The sequence below is a fragment of the Myxocyprinus asiaticus genome, chromosome 23, assembly GCF_019703515.2.
Source record: "Myxocyprinus asiaticus isolate MX2 ecotype Aquarium Trade chromosome 23, UBuf_Myxa_2, whole genome shotgun sequence".
NCBI classification, from domain to species: Eukaryota; Metazoa; Chordata; class Actinopteri; order Cypriniformes; family Catostomidae; genus Myxocyprinus; species Myxocyprinus asiaticus.
In genome coordinates this window covers 16451246-16475460 of record NC_059366.1, presented here as the reverse complement: position 1 = coordinate 16475460, position 24215 = coordinate 16451246, and the positions used below count along the sequence as shown (strand labels likewise).

At 36.1% G+C, this 24215-nt stretch overlaps 2 protein-coding genes across 4 annotated transcripts in view; one reads left to right on the top strand and one right to left on the bottom strand.

Moving 5' to 3' along the window:
* Positions 1-11076, top strand: part of LOC127414223 (lysyl oxidase homolog 3B-like) — a 35912-nt gene extending 24836 nt beyond the window's left edge. For 2 of the 3 annotated variants that reach the window (XM_051652093.1, XM_051652095.1), the window contains 7 exons: positions 1137-1292; positions 4996-5155; positions 6423-6666; positions 8228-8343; positions 8461-8597; positions 8886-8997; positions 10079-11076. In XM_051652093.1, the coding sequence (XP_051508053.1) occupies positions 1137-1292; positions 4996-5155; positions 6423-6666; positions 8228-8343; positions 8461-8597; positions 8886-8997; positions 10079-10152 (999 nt within the window). In that variant the 3' untranslated portion in view covers positions 10153-11076. The remainder of the gene's footprint in view (positions 1-1136; positions 1293-4995; positions 5156-6422; positions 6667-8227; positions 8344-8460; positions 8598-8885; positions 8998-10078) is intronic. The other variant, XM_051652094.1, reaches the window with a different exon arrangement.
* Positions 11077-11231: 155 nt separating this feature from the next.
* On the bottom strand, positions 11232-23643 carry LOC127414229 (serine protease HTRA2, mitochondrial-like). The gene is made up of 8 exons (XM_051652112.1): positions 22782-23643; positions 21362-21566; positions 17533-17727; positions 17319-17351; positions 16199-16307; positions 16030-16099; positions 12075-12170; positions 11232-11956 (listed from the first exon to the last, which is right to left on the bottom strand). The coding sequence occupies exons 1-8, from the start codon at positions 23225-23227 to the stop codon at positions 11791-11793; spliced, it is 1320 nt and encodes a 439-aa protein (XP_051508072.1). The 5' UTR covers positions 23228-23643; the 3' UTR covers positions 11232-11790.
* Between the last annotated feature and the right edge of the window lie 572 nt (positions 23644-24215).

Sequence of the window (24215 nt, the reverse complement as noted above, 5' to 3'; positions counted from 1 at the left end):
ATTTTTTTTTTAGACTTTCTGACCCCGAGACCCAACAAATTTCTGCAATTCTCCAACTATGATCCTTGGAGATTGTTTGGCCACTTGAACCATCTCCACTGTGCATGGGGACAATATAGACACACGCCCTTTTCCAGGCAAATTCTTAAGACTTCCAGTTGGTTGGAACTTGTTCATTATTGCCCTGATTGTGGAAATGGGCATTTTCAGTGCTTTGGCTGTTTTCTTATAGCCACTTCCCATTTTGTGAAACTCAACAACCTTTTGCCACACATCAGAACTATATTCTTTAGCCTAACTCACTGTGATTGATGATTAAGGGAATTTGGCCTGTGTGTTACTTCATATTTATACCTCTATGAAACAGGAAGTCATGGCTGAACAATTTCATGTTCCTAGTCACCCAGGTGCACTAAAAAAATTTAAAATACGGGAATATACTTCAGATATATTTTGCTCATAAGACTTTCTAGGGGTGCCAATAATTGTGGCCAATGTGATTTGGAGAAAAAATATTTATTTAATAATTAGATATTTCTCCTTTCAATTGTTTTACTTCAATTAAAGTTTAGATTTTTGTGAATTTTTTGAATGAAAGATCAAAAGGCTTACCAATGCAGATTTTTTTACAGCCTTTTTTTCTCATTTTTACCAAGGGTGCCAATATTTTTGGCCACCACTGTATATATATATATATATTCCCCCATTGGCCGCTTGAGGTTTATGCTTATAACAAGAAAATATATTATTATTATTATTAAAAATATTGCCATTGGTGCAAGAAAAATTAACTTAATTCATGATTCAAGATTTTCTTTTATTATTATTCTTTTATTTTATTTATTTATTTATTTTGCAGTGACAATTACTTCTGTCAGTTAGCTTCAGGAGAAAGGCCATGCTGGCTGACCAGCTTTACCAGCCAAATTTTACTTGTAAACAGCTTGGCTATGCTGACTTACCAGCTTGACCAAGCTAGCTTTAACTAGCATGGACATTCGTGCTCTGCTACGTTGGTCTCTCACTAGTAAAGTCTGTCTGTGTATGTGGGTAAGTAGCGACTGGCAAGAGAGAGACTGGTGAGGTGATCAGGGTAAGATGCGTGTAGTTTGACGTGGTGTAGGTTGTGTTTTCAGATGCGTCTGTCAGTTGGGCGCTCGCAATATGAAGGGCGAGTGGAGGTGCGGGTGGGACAGCGGTGGGGCAGTGTATGCAGTGAGGGCTGGACCACCAAAGAGGCCATGGTGGCATGCAGGCAGCTAGGGCTGGGTTTCAGCATGCATGCTATTACAGTGAGTACATAACATGGACACACACATGCTCTCAGATGCAGCTGTTTTCTTTCACTAGGCATGTGGTTGTTTTTTAGGTGAAATTTATGATTACGAACCAACTGTTTATTGGAAATTTGTTTTTTCTGAAATATAAGTTGAGCACATTTGTGATATCTCCTAACAAAACACTGTATAGACTATAAAAAAGTCATCAACACTTCAGATGCCAATGCCTATTTTTAGGATCATGAAGTTTGAAGATTTTTTTTTTCATTACTATTATCATTAGCATTATGACAATTAGGTACATTTCCTTACATTTACTGTAATGCAAAAAATTATATATTACTTAAATTGCCAAAAGGTAAATTGCATGTATTAATAAAAAATATTGTATAGTATTATATATATATATATATATATATATATATACATATACATACACATATACATACATTTAATATATATATACAGTACTGTGCAAAAGACTTAGGCACATAAGATGTTTCACAAAAGCATTTGTCTTAAGATTATTTATATCTGCTACTTTAGTGTGTCAATAGGGAATATAAATGTTAGACTCACAAACATTACTTTTGCAAATAGAAAAGATTAGAATAGAAGAACAGGGAGCCCTGCAACAGATGTCATGGCCCCCACAGAGACCCCCACTGAACATCGTGTCAGTCTGAGATTACATAAAGAGACAGAAACAATTGAGACAGCCTAAATAGATAGAAGAACTGTGGCAAATTCTCCAAGAAGCTTGGAACATCCTATCTGCCAACAACCAAGGAAAACTGTGTCCAAGTGTACCTAGGAGAATTGGTGCTGTGTTAAAGGCAAAGGTGGTCACACTGAATATTGATTTAGCTTTTTTATGTTTACTGGAATTTGTATGACATTAAGTGATAAATGAAAACTATTTATGTCATTATTTTTGAAGACATCCTCACTATGCAACATTTTTCACAAGTGCCTAAAACTTTTGCACAGTACTGTGTATGTGTATATATATATATATATATATATATAAAATGTACACTACCGGTCAAAAGTTTTGAAACACTTACTCATTCTTTATAATAATTTTTTTTCTTCACATTTTAGAATAATAGTAAAGTCATCAAAACTATGGAATAACATAAATGAAACTATGGGAATTATGTTGTGACTAAACAAAATCCAAAATAAATAAAAACTGAGTTATATTTTAGCATCTTCAAAGTGGCCACCCTTTGCCTAGAATTTGCAGACATGTTCCCATCTATGTAGGGCACTTATTGGCTGCTTTTCTTGATTATTTAGTCCATTATTTGGTGTTTTATTTTTTTTATTTATTTTTTTTTTTATAAAATTTTAGTTTTATAATAAAATTAATATGGTGGCACAATTATATTTGTGTCTACAAAACTAATGTCAAACATTTTAGCATACGCCTTCAGATCAAAAGATTATAAGATCATGAGAAACATTTCAGTCAAGTGTTTCAAAACTTTCGACCAGTAGTGTATATTGTACTGTAATTTAAGATAACACAGTGAAAATACTGTTATAGTTATGAGAATCACCTTTGAGTTCTTAAAAAATCAAAACAAAAACATTTTGATGCATTGTGTTAATGAGTATTTGGGTGTAAAATGTGCTTAATTGTCATGAATATAATATTACAATGTAAAAAAAACAAAAAACATTTATGGTCCTCTTAATTTACCTTTATTATCAAAATAATCATAAAATATTTTTTAACCTAAAAAAATACTAATCTTTATTATCTTTAATATTTTTTTATTTTTTTTTAAATATCTGGGTGACATTGTTAGATTCGCTCAACTGCTCTCATTATTTTTTTTTTTAAGTATTAAGATGAAAGGAGCGGAAGAAACTAAATGTGTCTTTACTCAGTCGAGTTAAAGGGTTAGTTCACCCAAAAATGAAAATTCTCTCATGATTTACTCACCTTCCTGGCATCAAAGATGTGTATGACTTTCTTTCTGCTGAACACAAATTACGATTTTTAAAAGAATATTTCAGCTCTGTAGGTCCTCACAATGCAAGTGAATGGGTGAGTTAAGAAGAATGGGAAAATGAAGTGGAAGTTGACTGAGCAGGGAGAATTTATATATATATATATATGTACAGTTGTGCTCAAAAGTTTGCATACCCTGGCAGAAATTGTGAAATATTGGCACTGATTTTGAAAATATGACTGATCATATCTTTTATTTAAGGATAGTGATCATATGAAGCTATTTATTATCACACAGTTGTTTGGCTCCTTTTTAAATCATAGTGATAACAGAAATCACCCAAATGGCCCTGATCAAAAGTTTACATACCCTTGAATGTTTGGCCTTGTTACAGACACACAAGGTGACACACACAGGTTTAAATGGTAATTAAAGGTTAATTTCCCACACCTGTGGCTTTTAAAATTGCAATTAGTGCCTGTGTATAAATACTCAATGAGTTTGTTAGCTCTCACGTGGATGCACTGAGCAGCTCTAAAGGCACGGGGAATCTTGTGAAAATTGATGGCAAGATGAATGCAGCATGTTATCAGAAAATACTGGCAGACAATTTGCATTCTTCTGCACGAAAGCTGCGCATGGGACGCTCTTGGACATTCCAGCATGACAATGACCCTAAGCACAAGGCCAAGTTGACCCTCCAGTGGTTACAGCAGAAAAAGGTGAAGGTGCTGGAGTGGCCATCACAGTCTCCTGACCTTAATATCATCGAGCCACTCTGGGGAGATCTCAAACGTGCGGTTCATGCAAGACGACCAAAGACTTTGCATGACCTGGAGGCATTTTGCCAAGACGAATGGGCAGCTATACCACCTGCAAGAATTTGGGGCCTCATAGACAACTATTACAAAAGACTGAACGCTGTCATTGATGCTAAAGGGGGCAATACACAGTATTAAGAACTAAGGGTATGCAGACTTTTGAACGGGCCATTTCATTTTTATTCTTTGTTGCCATGTTTTGTTTTATGATTGTGCCATTCTGTTATAACCTACAGTTGAATATGAATCCCATAAGAAATAAAAGAAATGTGTTTTGCCTGCTCACTCATGTTTTCTTTAAAAAAGGTGCATATATTACCAATTCTCCAAGGGTATGCAAACTTTTGAGCACAACTGTATATATATATATAAAAAAGGACTTAAATATTGATCTGTTTCTCACCTAGACCAATCATATTGCTTCAGAAAATATGGATTTAACCACCAGAGTCATCTAGAGTACTTTTATGCTCCCTTTTGTGGATTTTGGAGCTTCTTAATTTTGGTACCAATTCACTTGCGTTGTATGGACCTACAGAGCTGAGATATTCTTCTTAAAAATCTTTGTGTTCAGCAGAAGAAAGAAAGTCATACGCATCTAGGATGGCATGAGGGTGAGTAAATGATGAGAGAATTTTAATTTTTGGGTGAACAATACCTTTAAGGCTGATCAGTGCCTATTCAAAATGCAGCATCAGTGCAGCCTTAAACTGTATTGTTGTCATGATAGATCATATATTTCATTATTTATAGTTTCATATTTAAAAGTATAATTTGATATTTTAAAAGAGTTATGAAAATGGCTTTTCAGATCAGACCTGTTTACCAATTCAATCTGTTGGTAAATTGATTGCATCATTCTCCTCATGCCAAACTGCTCATCACTATATCTGTGTTTGTTTGTGTTCCTGTATTTGTGTGTCTGCCAAGGAAACATGGTATTGGGATAGCAGTAATGTGACAGAGATGGTCATGAGTGGAGTGAAATGTACTGGAGATGAGTTGTCTCTCAGTCAGTGCCAACACCACAAAACAGTAAACTGCCAGAAAGCAACCGCACGATTCTCAGCAGGAGTTATCTGCTCAGAAAGTGAGTGACCAAACAGTACAGAACACACAGACAGTCTGTCTAAAAGCACATTGAAAATCTGGGATTCAAAATCTAATTTAAACCTGGCAATACATTGATTTCATTGTGGCATGAAATGAATCATAAATATTTCTATTTACTATTTCTAGGTCACTATTCAAATGCAAGCAAATGCATCTTTTAACTCCATTTTGCAAAATGTCAGAATTCTTTGCTTCCATTGAAGCGCAAAACATGGAAATATATGTAGCAAATCTTATAAAAGTCCAGTGATGTGGCCAACATTATGGTCTTTTACAAAGATCGTTAAGAAATTCTCACCTCTCAGACGGTCAGTCTTTTGCTGATGGTAGAGTTTAAGTTGTGGTCAGTCTGTTGTTTATCTTTTTTCATGTACTGGTGTGCAATTAGTGGACCTCACATGGGAAAGTCTTGGAAAAAATCTGGCTCTCAGAAATGTAAATTACTTACACCTGTCTGGATTATCTAGACAAATGAGACAGTGTATCATTTTCTGAGAACTATTGCACATTGAGCAAAGGTTGTTGTTCAGACAGTAAAACCTCGGAAATCCAGTTCAGTGACCAACATGAAACAAAACTCTTAAAAAAAAAAAAAAAAAAAAAATATATATATATATATGCACTTTAATATCAATGCTTCTATTTTTGCACATAAATTACATCTGTAAAGTAATAATTTACATGAAATCACATGGATTTCAGTGTTTCAGTTTTCAAGTATTTGGTCTGTTTTTTTGTTTGTTCGTTTTGTATGACTGCATGCACTTGACTCCAAAAAAAAAAAAAACCTGATGTGTGCAAAACCTGATGATCCATTTTATCCAGCATGATCTGACATGTTTCAGAGAGTATCCTGTGTGCTTCAGTGGAATGAAATCTGACTTTTTGTACAAAGGGTTTAACATGGTCAATGTCACAAATTTCCTTATTTGATTAGTGACCTAGAAATAGCACAGAATCTTAAATATTTTAAATCTCATATCATATTATTTTGTCATTTTCATTTTTTAATTCCATAGACATTGTTTCTTTATAGGTTTAAATGTACATTTTGAATCTCAGATTGTCAGTGTAGACTCTGATTTTAAATCCCACTGTACAGTATATGTAGCATATGACATGAATAACTTTGGGTTGTCTTTAAACTTTCATTTTAATTTGGCATTACGCTATTCCATTTTTTTTTCTGCATATTTTAACCATATGATAGCTATGTTTTAATGTGTGCAAGTTTCTTTCCCCAGCTGCATCTGATCTTGTGTTGAATGCACCACTAGTGCAGCAGACAGCATATATAGAGGACCGACCGTTACACATGCTGTATTGTGCAGCAGAGGAAGACTGTCTGTCCAAGAGCGCTGCTAAAGCTAACTGGCCTTATGGTCATCGCCGCCTGCTCCGCTTCTCCTCACAGATACATAACATCGGCCGGGCTGACTTCAGACCCAAAGCTGGCCGTCACTCATGGGTCTGGCACGCATGTCACGGGTAACCATACCGCAACATATTGAGTTCACTGTAATTAACGGAGAATAATAATTTGACAAAATTTGACAAAATATCCACAATAAATATTTGTTGTTTAAAAAACACAAGTAATGGGTAGTTTTATGATTATCACGCACATTCCCTTGGCAACCACATGAGGTGGCCAGGTATTGTCTTTGTTTATAGTTTTCTGATTGCTCTCTTTGGTTCATTGTGCACACATTTCTCTTGTTAGTCATTACTAGTCTGTATCTGTACCCAGAGTATTCCCTTTTATCTTTTGCAAAGGCTTTATGTAATGTGTTGTGTAAGGAAATGCCATACAGTTATACCAAGTAAAGAGACCAGTATGAACAATGATGAGACGTAGTCACAGTTGAAGTTTCAATCAACAGAGAGAGCATTTACTGAAGACAGATTTCTCCACATTTTCAAAGGCAAAAGACAGAAAGAGAAAATGAGTTGAGAATCTAACCTTGAACTGACTTAGATTACAGAAACATCAGTAATTATAGACATATGCAAATTAATTGACACAATCTCTTACAAGTACAAAGATCGGATAGGTGAACAGTACAGATTATACTAGAAATCTTACAAACATGATGTTCTGTTTAACTATGTGAGTGAAATCATTCAAAGATTATATTTTTAAGACACTAAGCCAAGTTTCTTAAGCAGAAATGGGTCAGAGGTCAGTCTTCTCTTTAGATACACTGGCGTCTAGTTCCTCTGACTTAGTCACACAATTCTCAAAACTACAAACAATTCCTGCAGTGACATCATTAGACAGAACACAACATTTCTCCCCTGGTTGAGAACCTCACTGGGACACACAGGCCTTATCCAGCTTGGAACAATCATGATGATAGAACAATATGTCCAAACTCAACAGAGCAAAGTTATGCAGAAATATACTTTGTGATGAATGTTAAGATTGTATTTGTGTCAGGAATTAATGACTGAAAACTTAAACACAATAAAACTCTTAAACTGAGTATATCTGTCCCCTGGGAGCCAGGCTAAATGAGAAAGCATTGTTAACTGAATTCCTGACATGGGTCAGACCCTCAGTCACACCTCAGAGGACAAATACACAAATGACCTGCAACATTCATAATTATAACTTAACCAGAATAATTGCACATGACTAAAAACGCTTTGATTACCATGTGATTATAAATTATAAATACAATTGCTAGTAAATTTATTCTACTCATCTATAGGCTGAAGAGACAGGGGAAAATCCACCCCTTCAGTTGAATGAATTAAAGGCAATCTTGAAAGAATCTAACTGCAGAACTTTATTATGACAAGAAAACAAACCATTGGTGTGACATCCATAAACACATTGCATCAAGACTAGACAAAGAATACAAAGACACCAGCAGAGTAAAATATACACTATGAGCACAATAGTACCAATGGTACTGGAAAGAACAATCAACAGGAAACCCAAAAAATTAAAAATACAGTCACCTCATGTGGTTACCCAAGGGATGACCCATTGATTGAGGACGCAAAAGCAAGATTTGTAACATATGTGTATGTGACTCCACAGGCATTATCACAGTATGGATATCTTTACACACTATGACCTGCTGTCTGCCAATGGCACTAAGGTGGCAGAAGGACACAAAGCCAGTTTCTGTCTGGAGGACACTGAGTGTGAAGAGGGTAAGTGACTCACATCTAAATATACTCTTCCATGAAGGCGTACAGTGTGCTATGTTTCGATATACACATAGCCAGTGATGCGTAAATATCAGATTTGTTCATCTGTTTTGATTACAGGTGTTTCCAAGAGATATGAGTGTGCTAATTTTGGTGAGCAGGGCATCACTGTGGGATGCTGGGATTTGTATCGCCATGACATTGATTGCCAGTGGATCGACATCACTGATGTCAAACCAGGAAATTATATCCTACAGGTCAGTGAATCACCAGTCTCGGTTTCATCACCATAATGCGGTTAATGTAGAGCATAGCGTATGGTAAATTTCAATGGGTTCAGAACATCATCCCTCTGTCTTGTAGAATTGATTTCAGATTATCTTGACTTGTTTTTTCGTCATCATTGGAAGGATGGTAGAGATTATGTGCCAATTTATCTTGTTGCATAAGACTTGCAGTTATTAATATTTTGCATATTATGAGATATAACAAATAAATGCCATTCTTGGGATGGCAGATGTAAATGTGCTTTGCTTTTTTTCCAGGTTGTAATAAATCCCAACTATGAGGTTTCTGAGAGTGACTTCACAAACAATGCTATGAAATGTAACTGTAAATACGATGGCCACAGGATCTGGGTTCATAACTGCCATATTGGTGAGACACAAATACAGAGCACAAGAGTTACAAAACTGTCTGTATTTGGAATGGAATACTAGTATACTATTTAGGCCACATCCACACTAATCCTTTTGAAGTTTTAAACCTCCATTTTCAGTTTCATGACGTGATCATTTTCCAAAGCATGTAGTTATGGAGAGCATTTTCAGAAGTTTTAGTTTCCGGTGGAGGAAAACAAGTGTGGATGAGAGGTGTAAATTTACCAAAATCAATGCGTTTTCAAACGAAAACAGAATACTGCACACTATATACTTTTAAAAGTAGTAGAATTTGTATATACAATATAATGGTATGTTAAAATGCTGTTATGCAACCATACAATTATTATTTTTTAATCGAGAGTAGCTTTCAGATATCATGTTAGAAATAAAATATATATATATATTTGCATTTTTAATCCAGTTTTGTGTAAAAATTTGGGCTGTCAATTGATAAAATATTTTAATCGACTTAATTACATGATATGCTGATTAATCGTATATATAAATATTTGTTGCAAGCCCCTCAAATAACAATAATTCAATAGATAATGATTCATCATAAATAGATATATTTAAATTATTATAAATATAATATATATTATAAAAATAATAATTAAATTAATTAAAAAGCATCACATTATTGTGGCAGACGAGTGGCCTTAGAAGGCAGTATAATGTTTATTTCCATATTATTGAACATAAGCCTCTCGTTGGCCTATAGTCCACAGCAATCCATTTTGCTAATTTAATTAATTAATAGAGATAGTTATATTATAAGGCCTTTTCTAAGGACGGATGTTTTCGCATCATAAATGTAGCGTTTTTAGTTCTAAATGAGTCACAGAATCAAAAGGATTTTAAATAACATAATTTCTACCTTATTCGTCACACTGGATATAGAAGATCAAGTCTAGCGCATTGGATTAGGATACGGTACCAAGCGCCCAATGCTGTGTTGTACACTGCACATTTAGCAAATACAGTAGGTCATCTGGTATTCTGTACATACAAAATGGCCCAAAGAAAAAATGGTTCATATACTGACAATTTTGTTTTTCCCATTTCTTTAATTTCAGGTGACGCTTTCAGTGAGGAGGCTGAGAGAAGGTTTGAGAAATACCCTGGACAACTGAACAACCAGATCTCGTAATCAGCTCACCAGATTCATCTAATTAGCATACTAAGACAATCTAATATGTAGGCCAAGTGATATTTATTCATTTAAACTAGTTATCCTCTCACACTGCCAAATACAGAAAACCCCAAATTTACAGTATCTAATGTTTTACACCAAAAGTGTTACAATATATTGCCGTTGAATTCTTGAAATCATCTCAGATCCAGACATGAAATGTTGTTGTGGAGAAATTCTTTCAATATTATGTTTTATTTCAGCCCAAACTGCATTTCATAAAAATAACTTAACATTTTCCATTAGACCAAAGTGGTGGAACTAAGAAGAGAAACATTGTGAAGCCCCCTATATCAACTTACACTAACTGTACTTTTTTTATGAAGACTCTAATGGAACTCCAAAAGATACTCTGGGTGAATGAGGATGGCTTGAGTAGTTTGAAGGTTTGATGTAAAATGATCATTCCCTAAGGCCGTGCAAGGGCACAGCCTGCTGTAATTGTTTACAGTACAATCAGGTGCTTATTTTCTTAAAGGTTTAAAAAGCCTTGTTGAAGCATCACAGCCAATATGCTGTCGTCTCTGCGAGTTAAAAATACTTGAATGTTTTGTACTCCAGATGATCATTTATGTTTTAACGCTGTTGCAAGATATGAATGTATGTTATGCTTCAAAGCTCTGATTCAACATTCAACTTACATTACTTTCAAATGATCTTTCACGGATGACTTGTTAAAGCTTTATTGACTTTTTTTTTTAACACTGTATCCTAGATTTCTTTTTTCTACTGAACAGTTTATGCCTTCATGTGATCAGATACAGCAACAAGTCGCACTCTCCTCTTTTAGAGATGGATGGAAAATAAAGTGTTAAAGTTAATACAGAAAATGGTATTTCAGCTTTCATGAACCACATTAAAAGTCATCAATCAGATTATTTGAAATGACTAAAATAATCTATTGATTATTGATCAATGTCACATTAAAAGGGCCTCTGCTCAGCACGCAACAGATAGGATATTTAAACATTATACAGAATTGAAAACTGCTTTGACTTTGCAACACATCAAAATGAGAAATAATCTGTTGGAGGTGATTGAAGGTCTTTGATATTTCCATGTTTTATTGAGAAATGACAGTCGTTTTCAAAATTTATTAAAATACAAAGCACAAAACAGTATAACATACATGAGATTTAATACAAAACATCTGAGATGTCACAATAAGAGCATCCGCTTTTATTACGTGCTAAACTGTTTCCTGAACACAGACTCATTTAATGGTAGTCATTCTTTTTTCCTTCAGTAACAATACTGATACAGTGCAGTTTAGAGAGGATACTCTGATATTTATCCAGTGTAAAGCTGAAGGCAGATAGGCTCAAATTTACCCAAACTCATTTACATACTTCCAAAGTGTGCACAAACTGCACACTAAAATAATATTTAAATCACACTGCACAAATGTCCATCTACGCAAAACAAACTAGACCCAAGTTTGGTCCATTACATTGGTGCTTTCTTACAACACCTCCCAACAATGATCATGTCTCACATCTGATAAAAATCATCTCTCTTTTCTTCTCATCTATTGAACCTCAGCTGAACCATTTCTCTCTCTCTTATTTTAATGAGTAAATTTTCATCATGCTGACATCATTCTGTGTACTCTGGGGTCATGTGCAGCATAAGGAGATCGTGACCCCTGCGGACCACCACGTTTAAGCTGTCGCTTTTCCTCACAGCATTATAGATCTCCTCTGACGTGTTCACCTTTTCCCCGTTTATCTCAACAATAACATCCCCTGGTTTCATTCCAGCTCTGTAAAATAGAAAACAGGAAATTACATCAACAATAGGAGGCCTCTTTAAAACATTTGTCAGAAACCAGACCACAGCACTGAGCAGAGCACAGAAAGGGTCAGATTAGTGCTGCTTACCTATTGGCTGGGGACCCTATGATAACACGGTGGATCAGAATTCCATGTGTAACATCTGGAAAAGACGGATCACGCATCTTCAACTCTTCGATTATACTGAAAAAGGAAAGACACACCATTTCAAGTTTTAAAAAAAGGACAGATACATTTATGGCACACTGAAACGGTCTCTCCAATTCAATTCAGTGACAACCTTTCTCTCTCACACAAACACACACAGGGTTTTTCCTACATTGAAATTTTTTCAGCATCCATCCAGGTGAAAATTAGGAAGCAATTTTAATTCTATCTGGTGTGTTTTTTTTTTTTTGTTTTTTTTTTGCATCAAATATATCTGCTTCCAAAGACCTGACCTTGTTCGCCTTAATACAGTAAACAAAAAATGGCCTCATGAAAGGTTTGTTTGTAATTTGATGCCATTGCAGCTTCTGTGGCTATTTTCATGTAGAAAAAAATAAATAAAATACAACTTAAAAACCAATAATAGGTTTCTAACATCTATTTTCTCTAAAAACTTATACACTGTATATATACTGAATATATACAGTTGAAGTCAGTTTACATACATCATAGCCAAATACATTTAAACTCAGTTTTAAACAATTCCTGACATTTAATTGTAGAAAACATTCCCTGTCTTAGGTCAGTTAGGATCACTACTTTATTTTAAGAATGTGAAATGTCAGAATAATAGTAGAGAGAATGATTTATTTAAGCTTTTATTTCTTTCATCACATTCCCAGTGGGTCAGCAGTTTACATACACGTTGTTAATATTTGGTAGCATCGCCTTTAAATTGTTTAACTTGCGTAAAACTTTTTGGATAGCCTTCCACAAGCTTCTCACAATAAGTTGCTGTAATTTTGGCCCATTCCTCCAGACAGAACTGGTGTAACTGAGTCAGGTTTGTAGGCCTCCTTGCACACACACGCTTTTTCAGTTCTGCCAGATTGAGGTAAGAGCTTTGTGATGGCCACTCCAATACCTTGACTTTGTTGCCTTAAGCCATTTTGCCACAACTTTGGAGGTATGCTTGGGGTCAGTGTCCATTTGGAAGACCCATTTGCGACCGAGCTTTAACTTCATGGCTGATGTCTTGAGATGTTGCTTCAATATATCCACATAATTTTCCTTCCTTATGATGCCATCTATTTTGTGAAGTGCACCAGTCCCTCCTGCAGCAAAGCACCCCCACAACACGATGCTGCCACCCCCATGCTTCATGGTTGGGATGGTGTTCTTTGGCTTGCAAGCCTCACCCTTTATCCTCCAAACATAACAATGGTCATTATGGCCAAACAGTTAAATTTTTGTTTTATTAGACCAGAGCACATTTCTCCAAAAAGTAAGATCTTTGTCCCCATGTGCACTTGCAAACTGTAGTTTGGCTTTTTTATGGCAGTTCTGGAGCAGTGGCTTCTTCCTTGCTGAGCAGCCTTTCAGGTTATGTCGATATAGGAATTGTTTTACTGTGGATATAGATACTTGTCTACCTGTTTCCTCCAGCATCTTCACTAGGTCCTTTGCTGTTGTTCTGGGATTGATTTGCACTTTTTTCACCAAACTACATTCATCTCTATGAGACAGAATTCATCTCCTTCCTGAGTGGTATGATGGCTTTGTGGTCCCATGGTGTTTATACTTGCATAATATTGTTTGTACAGATGAACGTGGTACCTTCAGGTGTTTGGAAATTGCTCCCAAGGATGAACTAGACTTGTAGAGGTCCACATGTATTTTTTCTGAGGTCTTGGCTGATTTCTTTTGATTTTCCCATGATATCAAGCAAAGAGGCACTGAGTTTGAAGGTAGACCTTAAAATACATCCACAGGTACACCTCCTATCAGAGGCTAATTGGCTAATTGTCTAAAGGCTCGCCATCATTTTCTGGAATTATCCAAACTGCTTAAAGGCACAGTTAATTTAATGTATGTAAACTTCTGACCCAGTGGAATTGTGATATAGTCAAATAAAAGTGAAACAATCTGTCTGTAAACAATTGTTGGAAAAATTACTTGTGTCATGCACAAAGTTGATGTCCTAAACAACTTGCCAAAACTATAGTTTGCTAATGTTAAATATGTGGAGTGGTTAAAAAATGAGTTTTAATAACTTCAACCTAAGTGTATGTAAACTTCTGACTTCAACTGTATATACAGTACTGTGCAAAAGTTTTTGGCACTTGTGAAAAATGTTGCATAGTGAGGATGTCTTCAAAAACAATGGCATAAAAAGTTTTTATTTATCAATTAACGTCATACAAAGTCCAGTAAACATAAAAAAAAAAGCTACATCAATATTTGGTGTGACCACCTTTGCCTTTAACACAGCACCAATTATCTTAGGTCACCGGGACACAGTTTTTCTTGGTTGTTTGCAGATAGGATGTTCCAAGCTTCTTGGAGAATTCGCAACAGTTCTTCTATCTATTTAGGCTGTCACAATTGCTTCTGTCTCTTCATGTAATCTCAGACTGACACGATGTTCAGTGAGGGGCTCTGTGGGGGCCATGCTATCTGTTGCAGAGCTCCCTGTTCTTCTGTTCTATTCTATTCGCAAAAGGAATGCTCGTGAGTTTAAAATTTATATTTCCTATTGACACACTAAAGCTGAAGATATAAATAACCATCTTAAGACAAATGTTTTTGTGAAACATCTTATGTGCCTAAGACTTTTGCACAGTACTGTACACACACACACACACACATATATATATATATATATATATATATATATATATATACTTTGTCAGTTCAAACCAGTCCGGCCATTCTCTGTTGACCTCTCTCATCAACAAGGCATTTTCGTCCACAGAATGCTCATTGGATGTTTTTTGTTTTTGGCACCATTCGGAGTAAAAGCTAGAGAATTTTATGCATGAAAATCCCAGGAAATCAGCAGTTACAGAAATACTCAAACCAGCCCATCTGGCACCAACAAACATGCCACGGTCCAAATCACTGAGATCTAATTTTTTCGCCATTCTGATGGTTGATATGAACATTAACTGAAGCTCCTGACCCGTATCTGCTTGATTTTATGCAATGCATTGCTGCCACACGATTGGCTGATTAGATAATTGCATGGATGATTGTTGGTGCCAGACGGGCTGGTTTGAGTATTTCTGCAACTTCTGATCTCCTGGGATTTTCACGCACAACAGTCTCTATAATTTGCTCAGAATGGTGCCAAAAACAAAAAGCATCCAGTGAGTGGCAGTTCTGTGGACAAAAATGCCTTGTTGATGAGAAAGGTCAACAGAGAATGGCCAGACTGGTTCAAACTGACAAAGTCTACAGTAACTCAGATAACCACTCTGTACAATTGTGGTGAGAAGAATATCATCTCAGAATGTTATTCTGAGATACGGATTGGTGCTATTTTGGCGACACGAGGGGGACCTACATGATATTAGGCAGGTGGTTTTAATGTTGTGGCTGATCGGTGTATAATATATATATATATATATTATATATATTAGTATACAGTATATATGAAAGTGTCAAGCTGGTTGGAGAACAGCATTTTAAAGTCATAAAATAGATGCTTTGATGATCAAAATAACATATATAAATATTGCCTACTTCTCGAATTACTCTGAAATCTCTGTAAGTATGCTAATAAAATAATTTCAATTTAAAATAATGTTTCATGTCCATTTATTTATTTATTTGGCACTGTAGTCTTATAATAAGGGGAATAATGAGCAGTCAGATGATCATATTCTCAAAATAAACACCTTCAGGGTGATACAAGACCCAGGGGTCCTGATCCCCGTCTGGGTTTATTTAGCGATAACGACTTACTGTACTTTATTCGTTACTTATGTTATTAATTAATTAATTGTAAATATGTAATCAACCAACTAAGTTACCACCGACTATTTTTGACCCTGGAAAAACCCTGGAAAAACCCTGACACACTAAGTGTCTGTATCAATAAACAGTTTGTCACCTGGGAGTAAGAGTCAGCATCATCACTCCAATGTAGCGCTGTTTTGATCCTGATTCTCCGATCCAGGACTCTAAAAGCAAGAGAAACACGTGAAGGACAGTCAATGACTATAAGACAGATAACGTCACTGATAAGAGTAAGATCCTGTGAAGTCAAAGGTCATTCTTACTCTGTTTGTCTGCAGCATGCTCAAGGAAGAGGCGGACTCTGTCTGAGGGAATAGCGAAGGAAATCCCTGCCGTCACTTTCATGGTATTAATGCCAATGACCTCACCATCCTAAAGGTTACAAAGATGAGGGACGCATTAGTCAAAAATAACATTGCATCAGTAATGGTTTAGCAGTTACATGCATGACCAATCAGTATACAATGGGCCTTATTCATAAAACAAGAAGAATCCCCTTCTGTACAAATTGTTCGTAAAATCAAATGATCACTTTTAATTCAATGCAGCAATTAATGGAAGAATGTTTTTATGAATGATTTACACAGTAATTTGTTCTGCCCATGTTTCATGAATGAGGTATGAACGTTACATTTATATAGTGCTTTTCTGACAATACAATCAAAGCGCTTTACACAGTGAACAGGGGACACTCCTCAACCACCACCAGTGTGCAGCATCCACCTGGATGATGCAACAACAGCCATAGTGCGCCAGTACACTTACCACACACCAGCTATTGGTTAAGAAGAGAGAGTAGAGTTATAGAGCCAATTAATGGATGGGGATTATTGAGAGGAGAGAGTAGAGTTATAGAGCCAATTAATGGATGGGGATTATTAGGAAGCCATGTTTGATAAGGGCCAATGGGGGGAATTTGGCCAGGACACCGGGGTTACACCCCTACTCTTTACGAGAAGTGCCCTGGGATTGGCCACAGAGATTCAGGACCTTGGTTTAACATCTCATCCGAAGGATGGTGCCTTTTTAAAATATAGTGTCCCTGTCACTATACTGGGGCATTTGGCCCCATACAGACTGCAGGGTGAGCACCCCCTGCTGGCCTCCCTAATACCTCTTCTGGCAGCAACCTTAGTTTTCCCCAAGAAGTCTCCCATCCAGGTACTGACCAGGCTCAACCCTGCTTAGCTTCAGTTGGCAACCGGTCTTGAGCTACAGGGTGATATGGCTGCTGAATGACATGTTTATTCATCTGTTAATCAATTATTTGTCTAATTATCTGTAATGAGATCTTTAAATCTCAACTTCCTCAATTCAAACACCAAAAGGCACAAGCAGTACAAGCAGTTTAAGCAGTATGTTGTGTAAATGTCAGTGACTCACCAGGTTAATAAGGGGTCCTCCTGAATTTCCAAACTGTAAAACAGAAATGTACACCGAGTGATGCAATACTATAATACAATACTCAATATATTGCTCAATATCTCTACTGAAGCAACTAACTGTCATATATCTATAATTGTAATGACATAAAATAGAATTCACATGCAAATGCACTTGAATTCTCTATGCACGATATAATTTTTAGTCCTCTTACATCTATGGTAGCATCAGTCTGGATGTAGTCCATGTTGGGGTTGGATAGGCCCAGTTCTCTACTTCCTCTCTGGGCGGAGCTGACTATTCCGGATGTGATTGTGTTTTTAAGAGAAAAAGGGCTCCCCATGGCAACCACAAACTCCCCCTGACGCACATCAGATGACTGACCAAGACGCAATGTTGGGAGGGGATGCTAAAATGAGATAAAGAGAATATAATTTGAGATTAGTGATAGACAGGCTATTTTATATACTGGACAATATACTGCGGCAATAAGCGGTCTGATATTTCAAGTGATATTTCACCAGTCATCCGGGTATTGTGAGTCATCTTCTGGTATCACTCTGCATTCAAAGTAATCTAATAAAATTATTCAAACTCAAATCAATTTCATGTCCATTTATTTTTTTAGAGCTAGTAGTCATGTAACAAGGGAGATAGTGAGCAGTCAAAATGGTCATTACTGCAAAATAAACACCAACAGTTTCTTGAGATTCTGCTGTCTATTTCTTCTCACAAAATGACATAATTTCAACTCAAATCATTTTCATTTCCATTTAACCCTATAACGTCGTATGTATCAAATATAGTACACAACATTTGACGGCTCCTGTCTCACTCTCTGTTCAAGATGAAAAGCAAAAAAATGTTCATCTAGTGTTTTTTCAAGTGGTTTCAGTGTTTATATTGATCCATTTAACCCTAATCTTCTGTTGGGGTCTCTCTTTTTTTTTTTTTTTTTTTTTTTTTTTTTACCCCTTTTGAACTTTGATTCTTTAAAAAAAACATGGTTTTCTTCATTTCAGTGGGATGAGGTTTGGTGACTTTTCCTACATTTACTACCTATACACACACACACACACACACACACAAAAACTGGGCAGGATTCTGTTGGTGTAGTGGTGTGAAAAAAAATAACACTATGTATTGTAAATGAATGGATGAGATGATAAAACAGTGTATTTTTTAATTTGTCAAATAAAATCAATAAATCAGCATAGAAAATGAATTAACCACTAACAAAAGCCATCATCGGCCAAAATCAAAGGACAGTGCATCTACATGTATTTCCTCAGTTAATTCGTGATGACTTCAAGGACTTTAACACAAACTTAATTCATACAAAATCATTTTGTTTAACCATTGACCCACAACACTTACTTAGTTTACTAATTTTAACCACTAACAGTCCTAAACATAAACTAATATGAGTCCCAATGATAAAAATGTTTTACAATTTCCCCCTTTTTTTTATGTCAATATAGAGTTTGGTGCATAAAATACATATGATAAAAAATTTTATTGAAAAAATAATATTTTATTCATATTGTATTTGGTGTGCTGAATTGAACTGTGATACATTTCAATCCATATTTATAGACCAAGGAGAGGAAGTTGTCAAGGCCAAACTCTTAAACATTTGGTATCTCTGAAAAGACCAGGGAGTCCTCTGATAATACCCCAAGATTTACCACTGTAGCATGTATGAGCTAAGAAAAACTTACATTAAATATGTCCTATACAAAAATGAATTGCTGGATCTCAGGAGGATAATGACCTTTAAAGCCTAATGTATCAAGTATGATACATTAAAAAAAAAATAAATAAATAAATAAATAAATAATGATTTATATTTATATTTTGCCTAATGGTACTAAAAACAGTTCAATGTCAAAAATTAGAATTTTCTGACACTTCTTTCATATGTCAGGCTTTACAGGGTTAATTATTTATTTGGCAAGCAGCCATGTAATACCAAGGATAATCTCCATTCAGCAAGCTAATTTCACAAAATAAACCCTTTCAGGAGTCGGAGTCCTGACTAGATGTAGACCGATATTTACCTTATATGTAAAAGAGACAATCACCTTTTAGATGCAGACATCATCTGTCAATCAACTCTAGAATGTGCATGTGCATTAGCTATACAAGCTGGGAACATTGCGTTTTTTAGTGTAATCTGAGGCAAAGAAGCACAATTTATAATTCCAGTGTTTTAACATTTTATTGCTGATTTAAAATATGTTCTTTTATCGTAAACTTGCCCAACTGTTTTTGAGATTTCGGTCTTTCCCCATTCAAGTAGATAGGAGCTGCACTGGCATGACTGGAAATAGCCTCCCCAAGAGCGTTCCAAAGATGGCTGCCAGTGGACTGACTTGCTAGAAAGACTTTGATACAAACTTGAACTGTGCTGAAGAGCAGGTTTATTGACCCTTCGCTAAGCCCTGCCTCAAAAGTTTTAGCAACTGTTACCCCGCTGCCATTACTCTGACAAGCGTTCGCATTTCTACAATGAGAGCCTATGGGAGTAATATGTGTTTAAGAAGTTAAGCAGGATTTTATCAAAATGAACTAAAAAATTAAAAAAACGTTGTTGCTGGGTCACTTATAATAGTGGCACAAGGTATCTACTTCATTTACATACTGATTTAGGTCTTAGTAAAGGTGATAGTGAATAAAGAGTTCATAGCATCAAAATTAGTGTTAAAAGATGTTATAAGCAGTTCTTTTCACTTACACTAATGTTATGAGGTTGTAATCGCTATCAAATTATGCTTTTCTCTTTTTATGTGACTGTGATGATCATTTGCCTCATTTCTGATTCAAAGTCTGATTCAAAAGTTTTCAATCAAATTACTGTGTCATTTCTTTTACAAAAAACATCAGTGCTTGCATTTTGGGAGGCTGAAATTTAACATGGTTGTATTTTTAAGCATTGAATATTTCATTTGGAAACGTTTCACAACTAATTTTATTATTAAATATTAAACAATAAATATTCACCTTACAAAGTTAATTTCCAAAATATTTAGTTAATTTGAAAATACCATCTAGATTTTTCGACAGGTAAAATTCAGCCCGCTCTATTTCTCTTAACAAAATTTGCTTCCTCAATTTCAGTGGTTCAAATTCATTTGGAAATTCAACCTTCCACATCCGGGAACTGCAGGAAAATCAGCAGAGTACCGATGCACAATCTCAACCTGGTGCTATTCGTTCTCACCAGTAGCTGGTGCAATACGATCGGATGTAGACTGCTGAAGACCAAAGCTACAGGGAAGACAACAGCCGTGTACGTTTTGATAGTTTGTTTTTCAATATGAAAAGAAATGAACAGAAACGAGAAAATGAAATAATATATTACAATAAAAATAATAAATGAATGAATGAATGAAAAATATATTAGGCCTAAATCAATAAACAATGCCTAAGCCTTTGTGCATGAGTTGGTACAAAGTGACCGCATGATAAAGTATTAAATTCAGAAGGAATGTCGATGTTATACTGTATCTATCTTGGCGCGTCTTCCCACACTCCTTCTTACAAAGTCTTATCTTCCTTTCTGACACCGAAGGGGGCTGTCACGTGCACATTGTTATGCATTGATGATCAGTTTGGGCGCAAAGCACAGATCTCTGCTTAATCAGTTAATGTTTGTACATTTAACCCATGTTAGTAATTCCACCACCCTACTGTGCACATGAAATAGGCTTGCCAACACGTTAACCTCTTTATACTTTTTATACAGTCTTCACAGACCCTAGAAGCTTGCACCCCGATGGTCGACCCACAGATTATAGATGAAATATTGCAAATGCACATTTGATGAACAAAGCAGTGATTGTGTAAACAGAGTAGATCTTAGCCTCCAGTACAAAAATAATTACACAACTATGTATTATGTAGTTAATTAGTTTGATTATTTGAGAAAATAACTTTTAAACTTTGGTTTCCATGGAGATCTCTTTTTGAAATTGGAGATCTCAATTTATGTCGCATTTTATAACGAGAAATGCCCAATGTATCAAAAGCACAACTGGTACCTTAGAATTGATTTTGATAGTGGCAATGTCCGCAGCCTGGTCTACATCTTGAACTGTGGCATTGTAAGACTCTCCACTGGTCAGTTTGACACGGACACCACGCTTGTTGGCAACTACATGAGCATTGGTCACTATCAGGCCGTCACTACTTATGATGAAACCAGAGCCATTCGAGATGGGCACTTCGCGGCCAGAAAAAGGATGTCTGCAAAAAAAAAAAAAAGAAGAAAAAAAGGTTACAATATTTGATCTAGTGGCTAACATACATGACAATGAAACTTGATAACTTCTTGCCAGCTAAGACACTATGACAGAACTAGAAATGTAAAGTGTGTCAAGACAAACTTTGATGGTTTGACAAAGCCATGCCTTAAACGTTTTCAAAGCTTGAGGTTTGATGGTTAAACAGACCTTACTGTTAAACAAACAGCAGCTAGTTAGACAGAATATAAGCAGACAGACTAGATAGTCAAGAAAGAGGAGTTGAATTTAATAATCAGTGTCTTTGTTTAGGGATTTTGGGAAAATCCTGATCAGTTTAAAAGGAATTAGTTCACCCAAAAATGGAAATTCTCTCATCATTTACTCACCCTCATGTCATCCCAGATGTGTATGACTTTATTTCTTCTGCAGAACACAAATTAAGATTTTTAGATGAACATTTCAGCTCTGTAGGTCCATACAATGCAAGTGAATGGTGGCCAGAACTTTGCAGCACCAAAAAGCAGATAAAGGCAGCATAAAAGTAATCCACAAGACTCCAGTGAGATTTAATCCATATCTTCAGAAGTGATATGATAGGTATGGGTGAAAAACAGATCAATATTTAAGTTATTTTTTGCTATAAATCTCCACTTTCACTTCCACTATCTTCCTCTTTTGTTTTTTGGTGATTTGCATTCTTCGTGCATATCGCCACCAGCTGGTCAAAGGTGGACATTTATAGTAAAAAAGGACTTAATTTTTGATCATTGATCTGTTTCTCATCCACAACTATCATATTGCTTCTGACTATAAAGATTTAACCACTGCAGTCTTATGGATTACTTTTATGCTGCCTTTATATGCTTTTTAGAGCTTCAAAGTTCAAACCATTCACTTGCATTGTATGGACCTACAGAGCTAAAATGTTCTTCTAAAAATCTTCGTTTGTGTTCTGCAGAAGAAAGTAAGTCATACACATCTGGAATGGCGTGAAGGTGAATAAATGATGAGCGATTTTTATTTTTATTTTGGAGTGAATTATTACTTTGAAGTGCAGAACAGTTTTGCTATTTTCAAGCCAACATAATAACTTTACTTGATTTCAGAATGTAAATTGATGGACAACAGTGACAGGATTCATCTATATTTATTGATTCAAGAATTGCCATTAAAATATTTGTTCCTATTTCCTACACGGTATTGTTGACAGACTCACCGCCCAACAATCTCGATGTACACGACAGCAGGAGTGGATTTCTCAACCACATCTGCGATGAAGTTGTATTTGGACCGCGGGCTGTCCGGTTTAAATGGGGAGGCACACTGGACAGTAGGCAGTAAGCTGTCAACAAGCAAATTTCTGACAGCGACTGTCCTCTGTAGGGCATCTTTATTGTCCCCTTCTCTTAATGCATACAAGACTGTTGCTCCACCGAGTCCCAGTCCAAAAGCCACTGCCATCAGGCGACCTCCTGACCTCCGCTGTGACGCTACAACAGCCGGGCTGCTCTCATGTCCTTCTACTGGTTCATGTTTTCCTGCTGTGGAGTTAGAAAAGTGTCCTACAGGCCTTACGGTCATCAAATTTGGTTGTCGAGTATTGTCCCGGAGACATCTCGTGATTGTCCTTACAATACAGCGATTCAAATGTGACGTTGCCATGTTGTTGCATCAGATCTGTTGTGGAAAACACGCAGTAATTTACTGTGCCGAACACGTTCAGAGTGAATAAACCTTTCTGTGAGAAATATTCCTCAAGCAGAAGCAGATATACGTGGCTAAAAATTATATTTACATGAGAAGTGATACTCCTGACCAACCTTCGGCTCTGACAGTGGCGAAATAACTGTCCCGGAAGTGGTAGATTCACAACACACCTGCGTATATTTGGACATGTCCAATGGGCATGTCTTCAAAGTAGTGGTGGGAAGATAGGATCATTTTACTGACTTGGATCTTTGAGTCTCGGTCAGCAAAATGAACGAATCTTTATTCAAGTCATTTCGTTCATTTGAGCAGAATTAAATTAAAATATTAAATTCCCAATAGCCAAATCCCGTAACGAACGAACGGAGGTTGCGCAATGCGCATGCGCGGCCAACACAAAATGAACGAACCACTCTCTGAGACAACTCGTTCTTCTGAGTCACATAAAAGATTCGTTCAAAATGAACGAACCACTCTCTGAGACTACTCGTTCTTCTGAGTCACATAAAAGATTCGTTCAAAATGAACGAACCACTCTCTGAGACTACTCGTTCTTCTGAGTCACATAAAAGATTCATTCAAAATGAACGAACCACTCTCTGAGACTACTCGTTCTTCTGAGTCACATAAAAGATTCGTTCAAAATGAACGAACCACTCTCTGAGACTACTCGTTCTTCTGAGTCACATAAAAGATTCATTCAAAATGAACGAACCACTCTCTGAGACTACTCGTTCTTCTGAGTCACATAAAAGATTCATTCAAAATGAACGAACCACTCTCTGAGACAACTCGTTCTTCCGAGTCACATAAAAGATTCATTCAAAATGAACGAACCACTCTCTGAGACTACTCGTTCTTCCGAGTCACATAAAAGATTCATTCAAAATGAACGAACCACTCTCTGAGACAACTGGTTCTTCTTAGTCACATAAAAGATTCA